Genomic DNA, 22684 nt, shown 5'->3' on the forward strand with positions numbered 1-22684 from the left:
TAATCATTGGTCTTAAAATCCTGCTGCATATCATGGTGAAGAGCTTAAGGGATGGTAGAAAAATGAACATGGAAAAGAGAAAGAAAAGAATATGCAAAAGATTCCGTTTTAGAATACTGGGTTCAGTATGCCCTGGCAAGAGAAATGAAAGAGGGGAAGAAAAGTTAAAATGTAGCTCTAGAGTCTAACATTTTGTTCCCAATCCCCTAATTGACCAGAATTAGAGGATTGTTAAATCTCTTTTTAAACAAATATTGTATGGAACTTTGCTAACAATCTGCTGCTTTTCTTGGGTGGATTTAACTTTATTACCCAAGTCTGATCTTATTTTTACAAATAGACTGACTTTAAGTAGGTCCCGTTTAGCTTGATGTTTTTCTTGTTGACAATGTCTTGGTGCAAACCTCCCTGCAACTTAAAGCCATTGATATATTCTTCAGTTAGGGAAAAAGTACTATACACAGTTTTTTAAATCTAGGAAATACAGAAACCTCATTTGACACAATTCTTTAACACTTCATCTGAAAGTGGACTCTAGAGTTTGACTCTATTTTCCTCTCTTTCTCCTGGCCTACTCTGCAGAAGTAATGCCAATGAGTTGTGCTGCCCAAGAGGCAGTCAGTAAAGAATGAACAAGGAAAACAGATGCCTCAATAAACCAGCAACTATATATTCAAGCCTTGAATAACTGACTATTGGTTGGAAGTTATAAAAATACTAAGATACGATTTTTTTCTTTTAGGTGGGAAATGAGGAAGAAGGAAACACTAGAAGAGGAAGAAAAAGCAATGCTGGAACATTTAAAACAAATTTGCACCCTACAGAACTCTTCTGTCTCAGATAACACAGAGGAGCAGTAATCTGCAGAAAACAGCAACAGCTTTATTTTAGGAAACAATCACATGTAATGGGGTAGGATTTTTACTATAGTAAGAATGAACCTCAGATGTGCTATGAAGCATGAAACCAATGACTGAGTAATCTCTGTACTGAAAGGGAATACAGCACATAAAGAATAAGGTGCCTCATATTTTTTATTTTAAAAATAATTTCAAATGTTTTTCTTTCCTCACTCTTTCTCTTTATATGATAAAACTGCTGCCATCTCGTGTTCCCTTTGAATTATTCTTTCCTCTTTTCTGTCTCGAAGTATCTATGACAACAGGCAAAATGTTTGGAAATCTTTTCCCTTAGGATTTTTTAGTGCAAAATTTGGATGTTAAGTTGAATAGAGTCACATAGCCTCCTCAGAGTCATCTGAAATTTTCAATTTAATTTTGTTGCTTAGCCCAAGTTCAGGTCTTCATTGACTTCAATATCCACCATTGGACCAGTCTCTCTTCCCCCATAACCTCTTCCTCATCCAATTTATGATAATCATGGCCACAAGAAAGCATTTTCCTGAACCATTAACTTTAGTCATATCTCTGCTAGTGGTGGTTTTCAGTCCTTCCTGTAAATCTGATTCAGTCTTCCTCTATGAGAGAATTTCAGGTCCTTTACCAAATGGCTGCAGTTGAGAGAACTGCCTGCCATCCTTCTGGCTTAAACCACATGCTTACCATGTTTCCTAATCATAAATCATCTTTCTCCAAAACTTATGCTCAAAAGTCATCCCAGTATTCTCTACCCAATAGTTCATTATCCATGACTGTTATTTTTCTTATTTGCATTAGACACTCAAAAGAAATAGAATGTGTTCTACTACCCTCTTTGCCAAGTTCAGTAAAAGGTATTTATTCCATCCTTTCTGACAATGCTGATATTAACTTATGAGGACCTTGGCAGGCCTTACATATAATATGAAGTCTCCCTTTATAACTCCCATATGTCACTGCAGTGTTGTTCATTGAGTGGTCAGTTAATAAACATAGTTTATTAAATGAATACCTTGAAAGAAGATAACAAAGACAATTACACTGTTGAGAAGTCTACAAGACGTTTAGAAGAAATCTTATATCCTGGACTATTTTTGACTATATAACATCAAACATCATGGTTTCTGATGTTCTCAGATATATAATAAACTGTCCATGCTCCCACATTCTGGGATTTTTATAAAATATGTGTAGGCTACATGATTTCTAAAGGAAAGTACTCATGCATTTTTTAAAGAGTAAAAGTTTGAAGTGCAGAGGAGGCCACCTTAAAGAATGTCTTGCATTTTAACTTGAAATAAAAACTCATAAACGGCCATGTAGCCAGCTGCCTGCTAAATCACACATTTTATTTTTAAAGAATGTACTTTACTTGGCTAGTATAATCATGAACCAAGTGTTTTAAGATATAGCTGAAGCATTTTCTAAAAATTCTATGGAGGCCATTTGAAAAAATTTAAGACAATTTTATGAAAACTGGACATTCTATCCAATCTATAAACAGTATATCAATGTAAGGCAATAGTTGACTATTCTTTCAGCTAATTGATACTTGATATACTGAATCTACATAACTGTATTACACTAGACACTAAAGTGAAAACTCAAATAAAAATGAATTGATATAGTAATTGAAATAATACAATCTTCTGAAGTTATAGGGTTTCATATTTGGGTTGTCTTCTAATATATTTAAATGGCTATAGAAATTTCACTAGTATATCTAAATGTCATCTTTTAAAACTATTTTTATTGACTCTGTACGTTTCTATACTAACCCTAGGAAGCTGTTTGCTTCCTTCAGAAAACAATTTCCACAGCTCCCATTTGAAATGAAGTATATAGTAAGGGGGAGAATGAGATGAGTTTGGAGGAAGAGAAAATTAAAAGGGAGTTTGCAACTGAATGTTCTTCATACTTGTTCAGTGACATTTCTATAGCCATAAGTACGATAGAGAATGTTAAATGACAAGTCATTAATTTGTCAGATTGTTTTGTCTTTATACTCAATATGGTTTTTAAAAATATGATAAGTAGTATTTCAGAACAGTTTTTGTTTCTCACATTTATTTGGAATTTGTATAAGTTAACAACAGGAATGGAGCCTAACAGTTTATAACTTCCCATATGCTTATTACAAAAATATTATCTTCTCTGTTTTGTGTAACCATATTTTTATGTACTTATAAAGAGAAATTTATTTTACAATTGGTTTACCAATTACTATACAGAAATGATATTAATTTTTAATAAATTATAAATGATGTCTGTCTTAGATATTTTATATTTTATTACCTCTGCAAATATTCTTATAGGACTACCAACCAAAGAATCAAAAAACTCACTTGTGTTTTCTAATATGTGCCCACTGATAATGTCCTATTAACCCAGTTCATGTATTTATGAGTTGAAAAGAGGTCCAGATACTTTATGATTAGCATTTCTAACTATGATGATTCAGATGATAAATTTTATATTACTTTTACCACAATTAAAACAAAAGTTGTAGATGGAATCTCTACTGACAAACATTCCTAACATGATGTATGAAGGCTCTTAAAATTTAATAGGGATCTATGAAAACGATATATTCAGTATGGATCATTATTCCTTACAATGAAAGCTATGTGCTTTGTCTTTGAGAAATGTTTTCAAATGTGACAATAGTAAAACAGTAAACTCTTATTTCTTCAAAACTTACAAAGTCTCAAAATATTGTAATGAAGCCTGGTGTGACAGCACAAGCCTATAATCTTAACACTCAGGAGACTGAGGTAGGAGAATCATCAATTTGAGACCACTTTGGGCTACACAGCAAGACCCTGTCTCAAAAAAAACAAAAGAAACAAAAAAGGATCAAAACCCAACAACAACCAAACCAAAACAAAAAATATTGTATTGATTAGTGAATATTTGTAGGAGTAAAGATCTGTATTAGTTACTTCTTGCTGCAGAACAACATACCAGAATTTAGTAAATTAAAACAACACACATGTACCTTCTCAAGTCTTTAAATGTCAAGTACCTGGCATGGTTTAGCTGGGTTCTCTGCCCTGGGCCTCACATGGTTGTAATGAAGGTGTCAGCCCGGGCTCTGATCTCATCTAGAGCTCAAATGGGAACAAGATCCACTTCCAAGTTCACATGTTTGGTGGCAATCCTCATGACATTGCAGGCTACCAGAAAGGTGGCCTGGGTTTCTTGCCAGCTGTTGTTCAGAGGCTACCATCAGTTTCTTGCCATGTGACTCTTCCCAAAATGACCTCGGTCCCTCAAAGTCAAAGTCTGCAAGGAAGAGAGTTCTTGCAAGAGCAATGGTACAATCTTATGAAACATGATCATGTGTATTTAATCAAAAATATTCCATCACCTTTACCAAATTCTATTGGTTAAAAACAAATCACTGTATCCCTCTGGTGCTCAGGAGGAAAGGATCACAAAAAGCATGACTGTGAAGGTAAGGATGTCGGGAGCAACCCTAAAGTGTCCACCACAGTTGAAATTTAGCCACTGAAATATCCTATATGAGGGAACCATGTAAGGAAGTAGTAAAGCTAGCTTAGAAAAAAGAAGAGGGAGTTAGTGTTTATTGGTGTTTATCAAGCAACTACTATAAACAGGCTTTGTATAGATTTTCTAAAACTGGACTGTCTATACATATCCCATTCAATCCTAAGTCCTTATTGAGGTAACTATTGAGATTCCCATTTAAGATAATAAGGAAATGAGTTGTGGAGAAGTAAAAAAAAAAATCCTAATTTTAACTAAATCTACAAAGCAAAGGCAAGGCTTTAATATACAGCTTTACCTCAGCCTCATAATACTAAGAGATGAAATAAAACAAAAACCAGAAAACCATACCTGGGTTCAAATGTAAAATAAACTGACTAGAAATAAAAAGAAACTGAACATTTCCAAAACTACACCCCTGGTACCACCTTCCAGCATGACAGTATAAGAAGCTCCACTAACCCAAAACTCTGCCTACCCATATCACAATAAAATGGGTAAATAAAAAAGTTATGAAAACAAGCAAAAATATTTAAAGGCTCTGGAAATGGTCTTAAAGGTGAACAACAAATGAATAGACATCTATTCAAGAAAATCTATGAAAATTTGGCAAGAAAAATGAGATTCTGTGGTATTTGAATCAAGACCATTTCCTCCTTCCCTTATTTCTGCTAAGCAAGGTGGAGATTCCACTGCTGACTGCTGCACCTCCTAACACAGGGCTTTCTCTTCCCCCACCTCCAGTCACAGGAGGACTTTCCTTATGGGAGGAGGAAGACTTCAGTATTTCCCATCCTGAGCTCAACTACTCTCTTCTGAAGCTAAGTCTCCAGCAAGTAGTCAAGAGGGGGGGGGTTCCTTTTATTAGACCAGCCCCCATTCACAGAATGGAGCCTCTGGGGGTATAATGCACTGAGAATTCTGGGCCCTGGTCACCCTTACCCTGGCTCAAGAGGTGTGTCAAGAAAGGCAGTTTTTTGTGAAGCCCAATTTACTATTTTTGTGTCCTAAGAAACTTTTGCCTATCCCAAAGTCACAAAGAAATGATACTGTCTTCTAGAAGTGCTATTTCTTTTTTAGATCTATGATGCATCTTGAACTTTTGAATATGATATAAGATAAGGACTCAAGGTCCATTTTTTTTCTGGAAGAATACAAGTTACCAACTGAATTTTCTCATGCTTAGAATTTTGCAAGCCTTTTTGTCACTATTGGCACAACTAATAACAGACTTACCAATTAGTACTCCTAAGGAGTTATCTTTTTCTTTTAAAACCTATAGTATACCTTGAACATAATCAAAATGAAATGTTAAAAATATTCTATCAATGAACTTTTCTTTCCCATGATTGGGAGAAAATGGTGAGAAGAAAATCATAGATAGAAGGATCAATGGCAGTATATCTAGAGACTTTCCTCAGGATTGTGATATGTACAGGGACCATTGCAGCAAACTCATTCATTAGAGGCACATGGTAGTGTTGCAGAACAGTACTGAGGAATACTAGGACAATGACCAAAAAATGAGACTGACCAACTTACACCTAGGAGCTCTACTGAAAGATTCCCAATATCCAAAGGTTCTTGCCTTGGCCATATTTTAGTCAGGTTTCTGAATTTCCTTCTAGGTCCACCTGAACAATTCTTTATAAAATCCCATTTCAGCAAAAGAACCTCACTAAGTCATTTTAGTCAGAAACTCTCATTCTCTAGATCTGATCAGGTTTCTTATACTTTACCCTCCCCAGGCGACATCTAGTCGCCCTGGCCTTTCTTTAACAAGAATCCCATTAGAAAAAATTAGCCATGATGTCCCTTGCTCTTGGTGTTTCCTCTTAGTAATTTTCCATCTACTGATCCTTCACACTACTTATTGATTATAAATTCCCAGTGGCTCATGTTTTATTCAAAGTTCGGCCTAAACTCTCTACCCCAATGCATGACCCCATTGCAGTGGTCCCTGTACTTATCACAATAGTCCTGAACAAAGTTTTCCTCACCATGCTTTAACAAGTATCATTGAATAATTTTTTTTATAACAGAGGCAAATCAACTCAACAGAATACAAGAGGAACCCAGGGGATGGCACATGGACAGCAGCCTCTCACCCCACACAAATATTACCTTGGGAAGGAAGAGATAAAAAGGGACCAAGGAATAGTTGACATATGCTTCTGATGGAAAGTTTGGTCATTGTAATGAGTAAATATTTTGCAAAAGACAGTTTTAAGCTGGCAAAGATTAGCTGTAATGGGTAAAATTAAGGATTTAAAAAATCTACCACCAACAGAAATGAGAATAAGATGAGATGGGTTGCATAAAATAGCCCTGCCCAGTTGTATTATTTTGTACTTTATATTACATTTGTCTCTGGCCTGGTAAGCACTGGTACCACTAAGAATTACACTGGCTCAAGGTGTTTCACTTTGGGCAACAAACATCTACATCTTGAAGTGGTTATCTTGAAACCAAATAGAACAGTAAGGCTGAAAAAGCTTTTCTTTTCCTGGTGATATACTAGGAAGTCTTCTCTATAACAAGGGTGGAGTAGAGGGGTAACTTGAGTTGAAATGCTCCCTGGTGGGCTTGTGGAGTAGCTCAAGTGGTAGAGCACCTACCTAGCAAGTATAAGGGCCTGAGTTCAAGCCCCCATACTGCCAAAAAAAAAAAATGCTCCCTGGTGTCCACAGTGAGTCTAGTCTACAGAGGAGAAAGAGAATTTGCTCTGACAGTTGCCAGTCAGACAGCATTTACAATCTGTGGAGGAAGACAATGCTTTCTTCAGATGATTCTTACTCCAGGAAACCAAAATTATAAACCAGAGACAAAAGTTAAGAAGGTTACTTAGTATAAAGCTACTTTCTTATAGAATCCCTAAGCCTGATTGATTTACAGTACTTTGAAAGTGGCTTAGGAAACCTTCTAGCTCAAGATGGCCAACTAAACAGAAGCAACTACCTCAGGCTTGGATGTAATGCAGCTGGAATCTTGTGTCTCTGGCTGGCATGCTGAGAATGAATGACTTCTCGGTCACACCAAGAATTCTGAGAAAGAGAACAGTCTGCCTGGAAATATCTTCTTGGAAATCATGGAGGTGTTGAGGCTAAGAGAACCAGTTGTATCCCCCATATCCGTTCTCCTTTGGGTTTTAGTGAAGCACACGGTCACCCCATATCAAGATCACATTTTCCAGTACTTATCAGCGTGGTTCCTGTGTGACTGTGTAACTAAACAGCGATCAGTAAGAAGTAAACAAAAACGGTATTTGCGTCTTCAGGAGAATTCTTTTTCCCTTTTCCGATTGGAATGTGAGTGCAGGGTTTGAAACTAGCGTGGCCACAGCTGGACAGTATGTGTAGATGTTGGGTTGACAGAAAAAAAAGGTTGAACTATTGATGATCATGGAGTCATAAGATTTGCCCTACATTTATGATAAATAAACTGCTATCTTGTTCAAACTACTGCTATTTGTATTTTTCTCTTTTTCTTTCTTCTTCTTTTTTTTTTTGGAGTACTAGGGTTTGAACTCAGGACTTTGTGCTTGTGAGGTAGGTGCTCTACTGCTTCTGCCTCGTCTCCAGCCCAAATCACTGTTGTTTGAATTGTTCTGTTACAGGTGAAAAAATCTTAGCATTTTAACAAATACATGATGCAAGAGAAAAAAATTGCAGAGGGGAGCTTTGAGGTAACACGTTGTCTTGGAAAAACATTAAAAAAAAAAAAAAGTTGGGAGGTGGCAAGAGAGACCAGGAGGAATTTATCCTTCATAAGAATGAAACCCTTAGTTTGACAACTGTGTAATTTATCAAGTACATCTTGTTTTAAATAATTTTCTATAGTTTTAGTGTGCCCCCTCCCCCAAAGTTTGTGTTGGAAACTTAATCCTTAAATTCAAATTTTGGTGCTATTTAGAGGTGGGGTGGGGCCGGTAGGAGGTAATTAGGATTAGATGAGTTTATAACAGTGAGGCTCCCATGATGGTATTAGTGAGCTGAAGAGGAGGAGGAGGAGATCTGAGTTAGCATGCTTACGCCCTCCTCTAGGTTATGATACAGCAAGAAGTTCCCCACCAGATGCTGAGAAGATGCTGACACCATACTCTTAACTTCCCAGTCTCCAGAACTGTAGCTAAATAAAGTTCTATTATTTATATATATTATACAATATCAGGTACTGTTTTATAGCAACATAAAAACCAAGAGAGCGTTCCTAACAATACTGTCTTCTGCTCCCAGTAGCGAGGAGTCTTTGTGTTTCCCTGCATGTCTCTCCAGTTTAGGAGACAGCAGTTTGCTCTGTGACCTAACTCTTTAATTCTATGAAGAAACTGATTTTTTACTTTCTTGTTGTGAAGATGAGAAATAACAACTTTCAAACTCTGAGCTTTTTCCATGTTAGATTGCAAACCTTTACATCACTTTAAAATGTCCTCTTTTTCACATAGGCATGACCCACAAATATGGATGGAAAGAAGGGAGCATGATCTATTTTGGCTCAGCTCCTCTACCTTTTAATTCCTCTTGTTCTACACTCATTATGTTCCTTCGAGATCCTTCCAGGATCAGCTCAAAAGTGGAAGAACAAGGGTATTATAAACTAAGATTATTGTCTTCTTTGTAGGAAATGCCCACACTCTGGTGCTTTCTGTTACTAAGTACACTTTAGTACATTTTTGGAGCTCCATCCCAAATCCAGGAACTCCAACACTGCCATTCCCTAAATGCTCCAGGCAGCATCTCACAATTCCCATGCAGCTCTCTCTCTGATGGCTTACTTCAAACAGCCTGGCTCTACTCTTTGATTTGCTTCTCCTTTCCTTCTTCCTACTAGAGTTGCTTCACTTTTTTTTCAAAACAGTTCTACCTCAGTATTATAGGCTGAGTTGTGTCTCTTCAAAAAATGATACATCGAAACCATAATCCCAAGTACCTTAACATGTGGCCTCACCTATAAAAAAAAGGCTCATATAGAGCTAGTAGAGTTAAGATGAGACAGTGAGCATGGGTGCTAATCCAGTATGACTAGTGTACCAATAAAATTTAAATACACAGACATGCACAGAAGAAGAATGTGTGACAGAGATTTGAGTGATGCACCTATAAGTCAAAGAATGCCAAAGAAGATAAGCAAGAGGTCTGGAGAAGATTCTCCCTTACAATTGTCAGAGGTAAACTTGATCTTGGTCTATATAATTACAGAGCAGTAAATTTCTATCACTTAAGCCAGTTTGAGGAACTTTGTAGACTAATATACCCACACATGTGCTAGCATGTCTACTAACTCTTAAGAAAACTTGACAGTTTTTATTATCTTAATCTGTCATCAGTAGCACCCTCAGTCATTCTGTCATCTTTATTTTCAGGCAAAAGTGTTAGTTACTCACCTTTGGAACTTTAATTTCCCCCACTCCAAAGATACTGGTCAAGTTCCTTTCTGACCCTCAAACAAACATCACCAAAAAACTCTTATCACCTTCCTCAGTGGAGAGATGGTAGAGCAGAAGCTAAATAATCCAGGAACCTATAAGCTTATGAAAAAATTTTATTCCTATTAAATTAAGGAAAATATTAAAGATTTTGAACAGGATAGTAACTGTTAGGCCTCAACTGGACATCATTTATGCCATCTTAAGGTCTATTTGACCCTAGAGTTTTTTGGCTCCAGTAGAGACAGGACCCCCAAGGGAAACATTTTGTTTCCCAACACCTGTGGCAGAACACAAGACCTAGTTCCTTAACTGTCCTAGCAGCACCCTACTCTTGCCATTGGTCCTGTCAGTGGCAAGAGTATCAGTGTCAGTGATGACTGACATGTCCTGTTTCCCAGCACCTGTACTATAACACAAGACCCAGTTCCTTGACTACCCCAGCAACAGACAATGGAGACGCCACAATGAAAAAATTCCCCCACCCCTTACCAGGTCCTTCCTCTCCTGTAAAACCCCTAGTCTGTAAGTGGTACTGGGCTGTAGCTGTCTTGCCGGAGACCCCCACTGCAGGTTTCTTTTGAATAACCTGACAGTGAGCCTTTTCCTTGTCTGTCTCTCTATCCTTTTCAGATTAACATCTGGTGCCAAAAAAACAGGATGGGGTTGTATGTTAGGCTCTTGGCTCCCTACTCTTGCAACCTTGGAAGAAATGGGTAGCAGCAGTTTGTCCCAGGCTAACTCACCCTGAGTGGAGACTAGAGTCATACTACCCAATCCCCTGCTGCCTCTCCCTCTTTTTCATCACTCAATCTTTCTCAATCTCTCTCTCTCTCTCTCCCTTTCTCTCTCTCCCTCTTGCTCTCTCTCTCCCTACCTACCTACCTCTCTCTCTCTTTCCTCCCTCTCCTTTCTTTAATGGTTCCATCAGGGACCACTCCCTATCGCTGGACTCCCATCCAACATCAACCTTCAATTTTGGTGAGATTTTCCCCTTTCTGTGTTTCTCTCACACTGACTGTCAGAGTCAAGTGCCAGGTGAGAGACTTCCTCTGTCTACCAACGGGGTACACACACCTGATATTTTCCGGGGACACCTAGAAAATTCAGGTGCACGCTCAAAAGCATATCGTAGAATCAGTTGGCAGTGGGGATGCTGCCGCTCTCTGATATGTGTGTCCTACCAGGTAGGACCACTGTGGGGATTACTCATCACCTTTTCCACAAAATAGTCCAGAAACCATTGAAACCCTGGAGGGATAGTCCACTGGGCTGTCTCCTTCAAAACCTTCAGACCCTGGGTCTCACAGAGACTGTTAAACCAAAATGGCTAATTTTCTACTGTAACATGGTCTGGGCACAATATAAATTGGACAATGATAATCACGGGCCCAAGCAGGGCACTTTCAATTTCCAAATTTTGCATGATCTCAAAAACTTCCTATGCCATGGTAAATGGTCTGAGGTCCCTTACATCCAGGCCTTTGCTTATCTCCATTCAAAACCTACCCTCTAGGGTGATTATGATGCAAACACTGTGTACATATGTGTGTAAATGGAAAAATGACACCTGTTGAAACTATTCCAGGAATGGGAGGGCAGGGGAGTAAAGGAGAATGATGGAAGGGGTACATTCAAGTAGATATATTGTTGGAACTTTTGTAAATGCCACAATGTACCCCCACCCAGCACAATAAAAGCAAAACAAAACAAAAAAATCTTCCCTCTGTCAGTCTTGCAATTCCTTCCATGTCTTCCTTCTAAATGAAAACCCTCTACCAAATAAGCAAATAAGCCTTCCCCTGAACATTCTTTCTCTGATTTTGACCCTGGTGAGGAAGCTTTTCTTCACCCAGCCCCCCAACTTGCTCCTCCTCCTCCAGCTGAGGCCTCCTCTGCACCTCCACTATATTCTGTTCCTTCACCCAACCTACCTCCCCACAATCTCACTCCCTACACCCTCCTCTACTCCCTTCCTCTTCAGACCTGGCCACTGTCCTCCCTCTCCACAAGGTGGTGAGAATGGAAGGCCTTGTCCATGTTCCTGTTCCTTTCTCTTTTTCTGACATCACAAATTGAAAAGTACCTTGGCTCTTTTGTGTCAGATCCTACTGCATATCTCAAGGAATTCATTTATCTCACATAAACTGAGATCTGACCTGGAATGACATATATGTCATCTTCTTCTCCATCCTTTCCCCTAAGAATAAGGACCATATCTAGGCAGTTGCTCAACACACCCCAAACTTACACCAACAAGGGGCAAGAGGCTCCCCCAGGGTTCTATTATAAATGCAGCCAGCCTGCCCACTAGGAAACAGCTTGCCCCAATCTCAGGCAGCTGCCAGGAACTTACCCTCTATGTGGTCAAACAGGGCACTAGAAATCAGATTGTCCACAGCAGAACCACTCACCCACCCAATATTCACCAGCCACCTACACCTGACTCAGACCTTCTAGGGCCTGGCTACAGAAGATTGACAGGACCTGGAAGCTACTGCACCTAACAAGATCATTGCTGCCTAGGAGCCCAGGGTAACTGTCAATATCAGGTAGGCAGATCTTTTTCCTTATTGACATGGTAGCTACCTACTCAGTTTTACCAGAATTTTCTGGACCCTATTCCCTTCTTCTCTATTGTGGGGGTTAATGACAAGCCCTTACTCTGCTCCATATGGTCTCCTTTTGTGTACTCTGTTTAACACTCAGTTTTCACACTTCTTTTTTGTTTTTTAAGGGACATCCTCCTCAAATTCAATGCCTCCTTACACTTTAACACTGCTACACAAACACTCTTAACCCTCTGCCACCCAGGTGCTGTTCCTCCCTTGACAGTCCCACCCCCATTCACCCCACATCCCTATTGCCTCTTGTCAATCCCAAAGTATGTGATTCTTCTCTTCCCATAGTTATATCACACTCCCATAAAAATCACTCTAAAAACTCCAGACCGGTACATCAGACAAACCCAATACTCCTTGGGAAATACAAAGACTACAAGGTCTAAAACTCATAATCTCCCACCTTCTCTGGGCAGGAATTCTCAGACCCACCAAGTCCCCTACATAATACTCCCATCTCAGCAGTAAAGAAAAGACCCAACAACTATCACTTGATCCAAGACCTCCATCTCATTAACCAGGTGGTAGTCCCTATACACCCTGTTGTCCCCAACCCTTATATTTTTCTCACCCATATTCTACCCACTACCACTTATTTCTCTGTACTGGACCTCAAATATACCTTCTTCACCATCCCCTTAGATCCCTCCAGCCAGGATCTGTTTGCCTTCACATGGAAAGACCCTGACAACCACAGTTTTACTCAGCTAACCTGAACAGTCCTTCCTCAAGGATTCCAAGACAGCTCCCACCTGTCTGGCCAGGCTCTGGGCAATGACTTCATATTTCTCTTTCTCTCTCTCTCTCTCTCTCTCTCTCTCTCTCTCTCTCTCTCTTTCCAAGGAAGCTCTTACAATATATAGATGACTTACTTCTGTGTAGCCCCTCCTTAGACCTATCCCTCAAACATACCACACAACTCTTCAATTTCCTACATAGCAAGAGATATAGGGTCACCCCTTCCCAGGCCCAAATATCTGCTTCACAATTCGCTTACCTGGGTCTCACCATTAACCCATACTTTATAGTCATCCCACAGTCTTGTAAACAGATAATCCAAGATTTACATGCCTCAACACAAAAAAGGACCTTCTGTCCTTCCTACTCTAGACGGATATTTTCTCCTGTGGATTCCCATTTTTGGCCTCTTTGCCAACCCCCTATATATAACATCACAGACCCTTCTAGGCCAGTCAAGGCTCACTTCACCAAACTCAAGGAGGCTATGGCACTTGGATTCCCAGACCACTCCCAACCTTTTGCCTGTACCTGCACACAAACCAAGACATTTCTCTGGGCCTCCTGTATCAGGATTATGGCCACATACCCTGACCTGCCACATATCTATCCAAATAATTAGACTCAGTCATATAGGGATGTCCCTTGCCTAAAGACCCTGGAGGCAGCAGTTCTTTTACTATCTGAAGCACAGAAGTTTATACTAAACCAACACATAACCATTCTCTCCACTCACAACCTCCAGGAACTTACTAGCTATCAGGCTCCCTTAAGTTTTCCCTCCTACCGGTATACAGCAACTTCACACACTCTGACTCAAATCCCCATATCTCCTTTCAACACTACAGGGCCCTTAACTCTGCCTCTCTTCTTCCAGACCCCACAACTAAGGAGGATACTTGACTACCTTTCCTTTCCTGTCTAAACCTTATAGAATCCCCTCCCTCCCACATGTGCCCATCTCTCCTCAACTCCCCTACCAGATGCTTCTTCCTGGTTCATAGATGGCAGTTCCTTTAAAGACCCTCAGTCTTTAAAGTATGTCCACCATACTGAGAAAGTATTTTTGTCAGTGAGCTAGAGGCATGTGGGTAAAACCAATCTTCCAGTCCTATCCTGGCAGACTGCCTTGTGCCTAGTGTATAGGGAAAGTGGGGGCCCAACACTTCCTTGGTTTGATACCTGGGAGCAGATAAGGCAAGACTGAGTGATCTGTATAAGAGTGGTAGCTAGAGAGGGGGAGGTTAGGTGGGCCTGGAATAGTTATAACAAGGGCTTGTATGCAGAGTGAAAGAGATTATGGAGATGTGAAAGAATGGGATATTCTTTCACATGGAATGACCACTTTGTGATCAAAAAAGAACCATCCATCAGTTTGGGTACCTCCCAATAAAGTGAAGGTGGTGTGTTTAGCCATGGTGTAGTTGGGTGGGGGGTAAAGGTGGGAAAGATGGGGAGTATGGGGGTAATGTGTAATCCTTTTGAGGGGGTATTACATGATGAAGTATCCTTGGCAGCAGCCTTGGTTGCTGCATCCATCCAAGAGTTATTGAAGGAAATGAAATCTGTGGGTCTCTGATGGCACTTACAATGAATGATACTATTCATCTAGGTAATTTGAGAGACCACTAATTGATGGATTGGGGGGCCATTTATGATGGGGTTCTCTTGGTTGTAAGAGAGTCTCTTTCCTGCCAAATAAGAGCATGGTAATGAACAATGTGATAGGCATATTTTGAATCTGTGTATATTTTGATCTCCTTGTCTTTAACTAGAATTAGTGCCCTAGTGAAGGCATTGAGATGTGGTGGGTGGGGGAAGGGCCATCGCTTCTAGTGGGTCTTGTAGTGTGGGGTCTTTAATGGAATATCCTGCTTATTTATTCCAACTTATATGGAAAAAGCCAGAGGTCACTAAGAACTTCATAGCCTATATCATTCCCTGATTTGGGCTACCCTTGATCCTACAGTCTGACACTGGCACTGCCTTCAACTTGGCTATTACCCAGCAGCTGTCTCAGGTGCTGGGCATTAGGTGGTCTGTCCATATCCTGTATAGGCTCCAATCCTCTGGTAAGGTGAAGAGGGCTGATGCCTTCCTAAAATAACTACCACGCTTTCTCTTGAACTTAAGCTCCCTTGGCCCCTCTTCTGCCTATAACTCTCACCCATTATAGACTCTTTCCCAGAAAACCGCTAGATATTATCACCTATGAATTGCTCTGTGGCCATCCTTTTGTCCTTTGCCACATACCCTACTCTTCCACCTCACTTACCCTGAAAGATTTTTGGCCCACTCTCCACCTTTCCCCAAAACAACTTAGATAATATGCTGACACCCATCTTCCTAAACCTTTCTCTGACTCTCCAGCTCAGTCTCCTACCATATGGCTCTGGTTTTGTGTCTGAATTGCTGATTCCTCAACACAATTAAAACTAAAATGTCAAAGGACCACACCAAGCAATTTTGACTATGCCCACTGCAGCCTGGGTCAAGGGGTTATCACTCTGGGTCCACCACACCCAACTAAAAGTACAACCAAGTCAGCCCCCAGATAGCCTGATGGAGGCTCCCTAAGCAATCTTCATCACCACTACACCTCACCTAAATATTTCTTTCTCCCCACAGGACCCACCTCACTTCTCCTGACTAGGGTTGCTAAGACATCCTGACCCATCCGTGCCTCTGATCCTAGCCTGTTTTGAGTCATTTGTACACTGTCTTATAGAGGACCTCCACTGGTATCCTTCACTCCTATACTAGACCCTTCAGATTTCCTCACACTCATACATGAATGATGACTCCACAGGAATTTTTTAGACATCTCTCCAACTCAATTCTCCTTCTGTTCTTGCTTCCTACTTTTTGTAGGCAGACCAACAGTTGGAAGCCTCTAACTGACTCTTCACACAGACTACTAAAAGACCAAAATAGTTCCTATGCTAATAACTATTTGCTCTGTCCACCCCTCTAGTCTAAGGATGGGATGGTTTATTCTATTTCCCTTTTAGATTGGACAAAATCAACACCACCCTCCACACCTACTTTCAGTGGGACCCAAACCTAAACACATTCATACAGACTTCCATGATACTTCTTGACAGATATTAAAGGCTATTTGCACCTAAAATGTCATATACATCCCAACAATCAGTTCTGGGTCAAATTTTTTCCCATCTTACACTTCAAACACAGGCCTGTCTCTGAATCTCTACATCCGATAAAACCTTCTTTTCCTATGGGCACTATAACGGAAGCCTTCTGCAACTACGCCCTTATCATTGATGTTTCCAAATGAAGATTTCTGTCTATGATACATAACCAATTTTGCAAGCTCCTCAAAATCTCAGGACCCATTTCTCTCTCCATACCTGACACTGAAAAATTCCAGCCCATGATTCTCAGTTTTGTGATGGGTATCCACCAGTCCCCAAAACACTTCCACCTTGGATAAAGGCCACTACTGGCACAAGCTATATCAAATAAAAGTGCCGCAAAAAGTATTACTCTCTTAAACCCAGTCTTCACAAAGTCTTTATTGATCCACAACACCTCTTGCTCTTTTACAGTAATAGGACAGGAATTTCACCCTATAAACAACCAAATCTTATCAGCTCAGCCTCTTTTTTTGTATGGCTATGGCCACTGTTTATAGGGGAGATTGATTCCTTCATAGAGAGCACCTACTATCTTCTTTTCCAAATGACTCTAATTACCTACCTCATGGGCACAGGAACATTTTTCCTGTGCAATACCACCACCTACTCCTGCCTTCCAGCCAACTGGACCAGTACCTGTACTATTTGCTAACATAGACTCACAAATCCAGATTGCTTCTAGTGTTCAACAAGTTCCAATCCCAATATATGTCATCCAATTTATTCCACTTCTTGTGGGACTGAGCATCACAATGGCAGTCGGAATAGGGGTGGCAGGAGTCACCACTGCTACTCTACCATCATAAACTTTCTCAGATTCTGAATCCTTTCAAGAATTAGTAGATTCCATAACCACTCTTTAAAGCCAAATTGACTTCTTGGTAAGTATGGTCCTCCAAGAACAATGGAGCTTGGACCTCTTGATGGCAGAAAAAAGGGGGCATCTACTTAGCTCTCAAAAAAGAATATTGTTTCTATATCAACCAATCCAGGATAATCTGGGATTCTGCAAAGAAAAACTTCATTATCATGCATCCAATATAAGGGAGATATGTTTTAACTCATGGAACAACTGGTCAGGTTTTCTCAATTGGTTCCCCTTGGTTGTACCAGTACTGGGTCCCTTATTAATCACTTTTCTCCTAAATTTTGGACCATATTTTCTCAACCTAATTTCTAGGTACTTAGCACAATGCCTGGGAGCCATCAAAAGGAAAAACACAACATCCTATTCCTTCAGCAATTCCGATATCCACCACTTCCCAACCTAGATGATGCCCCTGATTAGCAGGAAGCAGCTAGATGAACCTCACCACCCATAAACCCTACTGCTCTCTTTCCAAAACTTTCCTTTCCCATCTCTTTCTTTTGTAACAACTAAGAGGTAGGAATGTTAGGCCTCAACTTGACATCACTTATGCCATCTTAAACTCTGCTTGACCTTAGAGTGGTTTGGCTCCAGTAGGTGTTTGGCTCCCAACACCTGTGCCAGAACACAAGACCTAGTTCTTTGACTACTCCTAGCAGTGTCCTATTTTTGCTATTGGTCTGTAACTGGACTATACTGTTTCCTAGCACCTGTACCATAACACAAAAAACCTAGTTCCTTGACTACCCCTAGCAACAGACAATGGAGAAGCCACCATGAAAAAATTCCCCCAACCCTTTACCAGGTCCTTTTTCTCTTATAAAACCCCGATTTTGTGAGTGGTAGTGGGCTCTGGCTCTCATGCTGGAGACCCCCTCTGCAGGTTTCTTCTCCTGAATAAACTTGTGCTGACAGTGAGCCTTTTCTTTGTCTATCCCTCTGTGCTTTTCAGTCTAACAGCGACAAGTTCTGATTTGAATTTTTAAAAGATTTTTACATCTGCCAATTGGAGACTTACACTGTACAGAGGTAAACATAGAATCATATAAAACAATTAAAAGACAGTAGCTACATCTACATCTGAAGATTACTATCCTAAGTCCCAGTTATGCTGTCCACAATATCACAGAGTTCCCTGGGTTCAATCCATTGTTGACAAGAGTGGCAGCAGTAGAGATGGTTAAAATTGGTTAGATTTAAGATATCTTTGGAAGAAATGTCCAATAGAGTCTGCTGAGGAATTGTATATGGAATGTGAAAAGAAAAGGAATTAAAGTATGATACTTGCAGCCCATTTAGGGGAATTTTCATGGTAATTTTTACTATCAGGAATTGTTGTCATAAAGGCTAAGTTTAGAACCAAACCTCTATAAGGGATGCAACTTCTGCTTTCTATGGTTATCTCTAATCTATTATTAAGCAGATGGGAAAAAAGAACAGGTTCAGAGAACTTGTCCTTTACATATTCCCCTTTGTTGTTTTGTCCTCTCAGATCTTGCAAGAAAGCTTACTCCTTTTTCTCCTCCCTTTCCATGAAGGAATGATAAGAAAAAAATGCAAAGAAAAGACACTGAGTAGAGAATGGAGAGGCTCTTTGTGGCTAAATGGACGAAAACTGGTATCTGCACTGGGTCAAACGAATCACCTGATGATTTAACAAGTCTGCCAGAAAAAAATAATTGCCATTTCTCATTTCCTGTTTCCTACCACCTCCCATCCAAATAAACTTTATGCAGGAGTGCCTACCAAACATTGTAAAGAATTTGGCCTTTCCCAAAGGCAGTTATGGCTATTGTCCTTGGGTTCTGGGAAGTAATCCATGTCATATCTAATAGGAGTGTCTTTGTTTATGGTGGAAACTGGCCACATTCAAGAGTCTTAAGGTAAGGTCTCTCCACCCTAGAATGACTACCCATGTGATTGTGTAGGTTTTGGATCGAGTAGTATCATTTTACTTGAAGACTGAGATCAACCATGTAGGCAATCAATCAATGAATCAAGCTTACATATTTGTTACCCAATAGAAACTCTGAATGAAGAAGCTCTAGTGCACTTCCTTGGTTGGCAATATTCTGATGCATATTGTCATAAATTTATGCTGGGAGAGTAGCATGTCCTGACTTCACTGGGAGAGTATGAGCACAGCTTTTCTTTATCCTCAGTACTCATCTTTTGGACATTGATCTGTATTTGATTCCCCATAGATGTCCTTTTCGGGTGATGTTAATCTGTATTCTTTCCCTGAAATAAACTGTAACTGTAGCAACTTTCAGTGAATTCTCTGAGGTCTTCTAGCAAATTGTCAAACCTGAGAGTGTTTGGAGGAACACTCCACTTTGTAGATGGTGTCACAAATGAGAGAAGTCTTGAGACTGCGTCCTCAAACCTTGCAGTTTGTCTAACTCCAGGTAAATTTACAAACCTAAAAGTTGTCCCCATCACAAAATAGGGGCTATTTTACTTTTTTTGTTTGAAACTCTCTCGAAGTATATTTTGAACATCAATTTTATCTTTTCTTATACTAAAAAATTCTAAGTACAGCTGGTATGGTGCAGCATGTCTGTGATCCCAGTTACTATGGAGATGAAGGTAGGAAGTTCATGAATTTGAGGTCATCCCAGGCAAAGCTAGTAAGACCCTATCTCGAAAACAAAATACAAAACAAAAGGACTTTGAGAGTGGTTCAAATAGTAGAACACTTGCCCAACATGTGCAAGGCCCTGGGTTCAATCTCCAGTACTGAAAGGAAAAACCTTAAATACATAGATGGAAAGTAGAAGTGAGAGGGGGTTGATTTCAAGTAATAATAACCTTTTTGGTGAAGGAACCATTGGAAATGGTTTGATTCTGTGATCTTACTGTTACCAGACAGTCCAGAAACTCATCTTCCAGAAAAACTAATGTCTGAGTGAAGAATGTAGGGGATAAAGAAAGGCTTTATTCAGTGGACAAAGAGTGGAGGAAAAGGAGGTTTGCTCACAAATCAGTTTCTCAACCCCAGGAGGGTTGATATGTTACAGATATAGGATAGGAGTAATGAGGAAGAGAGATAGGCTAGTAAAGGGGAAGAATATTCATATCTTTTCTGGAAATATGGAACTTCCAGGAGCTTGGATGTTCTTTTTTCATTACCCTCATGGTCTGGTGTTTCTGGTCATTGTGGCTAGAAGGTGTTTTCAAACTTGAAGGAGTTGGCAAGAGCCTAGGCAAGTCTAGGTCAAGTTAAGCTTGAATCATAGTTTGGATAAAATATTTCTCAAGTGATCAATATGTCTCTGTATAGAACTGAGAATTTGATCCAAAAGTTATGATAGCAAAAGGAAAAGACATGACATGAAGACAGAGATACCAGTCCTTTTCATTCCATTCCAGGCACCCATTGGACATCTGCAAGCCAATAAAAATGGCCTTCATATCTCTCCAAAGTAACCTATGCAAGTTATTATCATAACTCACATTGCAGAGTTCTATAATCTATATCTATATATTACCTATATTGCAGAGATATACTATCTATAATAAAGGTAGTGGGCAATTAATAATGTATTGCCAGCTGTGTGACCTTCAGAATTAGTGATCCTAAGCAAGATTTTTTTTCTTTTGCAGTGCTGGGTATTGAACGCAGGGCCTCACGCATGCTAAGCAGGAGCCTTACCACTGAATTACACCCCCATCTGCAAATTAGTTATCTTTAAGTCAACTAAGACCATGTAAAACTAGAAGTATTATTTAGTTTTTTCCTTAACAGCACCAAAAGAGAGAGATTCATTATGAAGGGACTGTGATTCTGCTCTGCTAGACTGCTTGACATCTAAGTTGATACTAGGGGCTTACCTAGAGCATTTCATGAGATGAGTGAGCTTTTCCATGATAACACTACTTTTGAGCTTTAAGTGTAAATTGAATCTAGAAGGCAGAACTTGTCATTACTATGCCATACTTCGCATATCCCTATTTGACCTTGGGTCAGAATGTTAGCTGATACTCCAAATTTAAGCCAGAACACAGACCTCACCCCAATATGGTTGGTTAGTGCGGACAGAGCTTTGCCCTTAGCGTCTAACCAAGAATATTTTTCTTAATGAATTTTTCTGATCAGTCAAGAAGTTAGAGCTGAGTTTTAGTCATGTCAATTTTAATTTTATTTTTAATTTAAATGAATAACATTCAATTTGATAAGTAGGCATCTATCTGCTGTGCGTCATTTAGATTATTTGATGTGAAAGGTGTAGGCAGATTGATACAAAGTTGGGTCCTAAGGTTGTTGCCTGGAAAAGGAGGAAGAAATGCCAAATATGGTGTAGGGGTATTTCTTTGATCACCTTAGTGATCAAAGATGGGCCAGCTGTTAGCCCGGATGGAACAAATTTTCTTTCCTTTTACTTTATCTCTGTCAGATCTTGAAGTCCAAGAGAGGGATGAGAAAGAAACTGGAGTTTCTTGCTTCCCTAGAGATGTATATATTAAAGCTATAAATAAACTAGGTTGTAAATTTAGATGGCTATTGTTGAAAAGATTGGGGAAATTCATACTCTATACAGAAAAAGAAACTTTGCACTAAGTATGTGTATAGTCCTCATTGTAATAGTTTCTGCTGAGCCACATGTGGGCTGCTATAATTCTAAGAAAACATGTAAACCCACACACAATTTTCATTCTCTTTTTTCTCCTCACAGAGTTGTAGGTTTTGTGGCTAGCTGACAGGAGTGTACTCCAACACTTAGGGTAGAGCGAGAGCAGGAAAGAGCTCATTTTGTTTTCAGTATATAACCTCTTTATTCTTGATTTTGACATTTTAGATAGGATTGGACATGCAAGGATAGTTTCCTACTCATTCTTGTTACAGTGTAATTTCTTTTGCTGAATGACAAATCACACCAACACTCTCTGGATAAAAATATAAAAAATTTATAATTTTCATGATCTCCAATTGCTTTTGTGTGCCAGGCATTCAGAACAGGATGCAGTAGGTTTGGCTTGTTTCTGCTTTTAAAATTTGGGATCCTAGCTGAAAGACCCAGGGATTGGTATAATGCAGACTCATTCATTCCTATGTGGCTCTGGCTGAATTATTATATTGGCTGAAACGCCCAGATGTGTTTTTAATAGTAAACAGTTTACTACTGAGGAAAGTACATTCTTCAAATCTTTTTTAGTTTTTTTTTTTTGTAGTACTGACATTTGAACTCAGGGCCTTGTGCTTGCCAGGCAGGTGCTCTACCAGCTGAGCTCTCTCTCAGCACCTTCAAATCTGAGTGGGCCATCATCTTGCATGATATTGGATTGGAAAATCATGTCACCAATCTTTTGACTTAGTTCCAAGTTTTGTTTTAATTAATACTGTAATACTACCATTAATTTTACACTTTTATCCAGATTTTACTAGTTTACCCATTTATGTTATTTTTCTCTACTAGAATGCCACATTGAAATTAATTTCAGTAGTCAGACCTTCCTCTTTGTGACCTTGGCTGGATGGGTACTAG

At 39.6% G+C, this 22684-nt stretch overlaps 1 protein-coding gene across 6 annotated transcripts in view; it reads left to right on the plus strand.

Moving 5' to 3' along the window:
* Positions 1-3153, plus strand: part of Kiaa0825 (KIAA0825 ortholog) — a 420702-nt gene extending 417549 nt beyond the window's left edge. For 5 of the 6 annotated variants that reach the window (XM_074077071.1, XM_074077070.1, XM_074077073.1 and 2 more), the window contains one exon: positions 743-3153. In XM_074077071.1, the coding sequence (XP_073933172.1) occupies positions 743-860 (118 nt within the window). In that variant the 3' untranslated portion in view covers positions 861-3153. The remainder of the gene's footprint in view (positions 1-742) is intronic. The other variant, XR_012449106.1, reaches the window with a different exon arrangement.
* The last annotated feature ends 19531 nt before the right edge of the window (positions 3154-22684 follow it).

The sequence above is a fragment of the Castor canadensis genome, chromosome 6, assembly GCF_047511655.1.
Source record: "Castor canadensis chromosome 6, mCasCan1.hap1v2, whole genome shotgun sequence".
Lineage (NCBI taxonomy): Eukaryota > Metazoa > Chordata > Mammalia > Rodentia > Castoridae > Castor > Castor canadensis.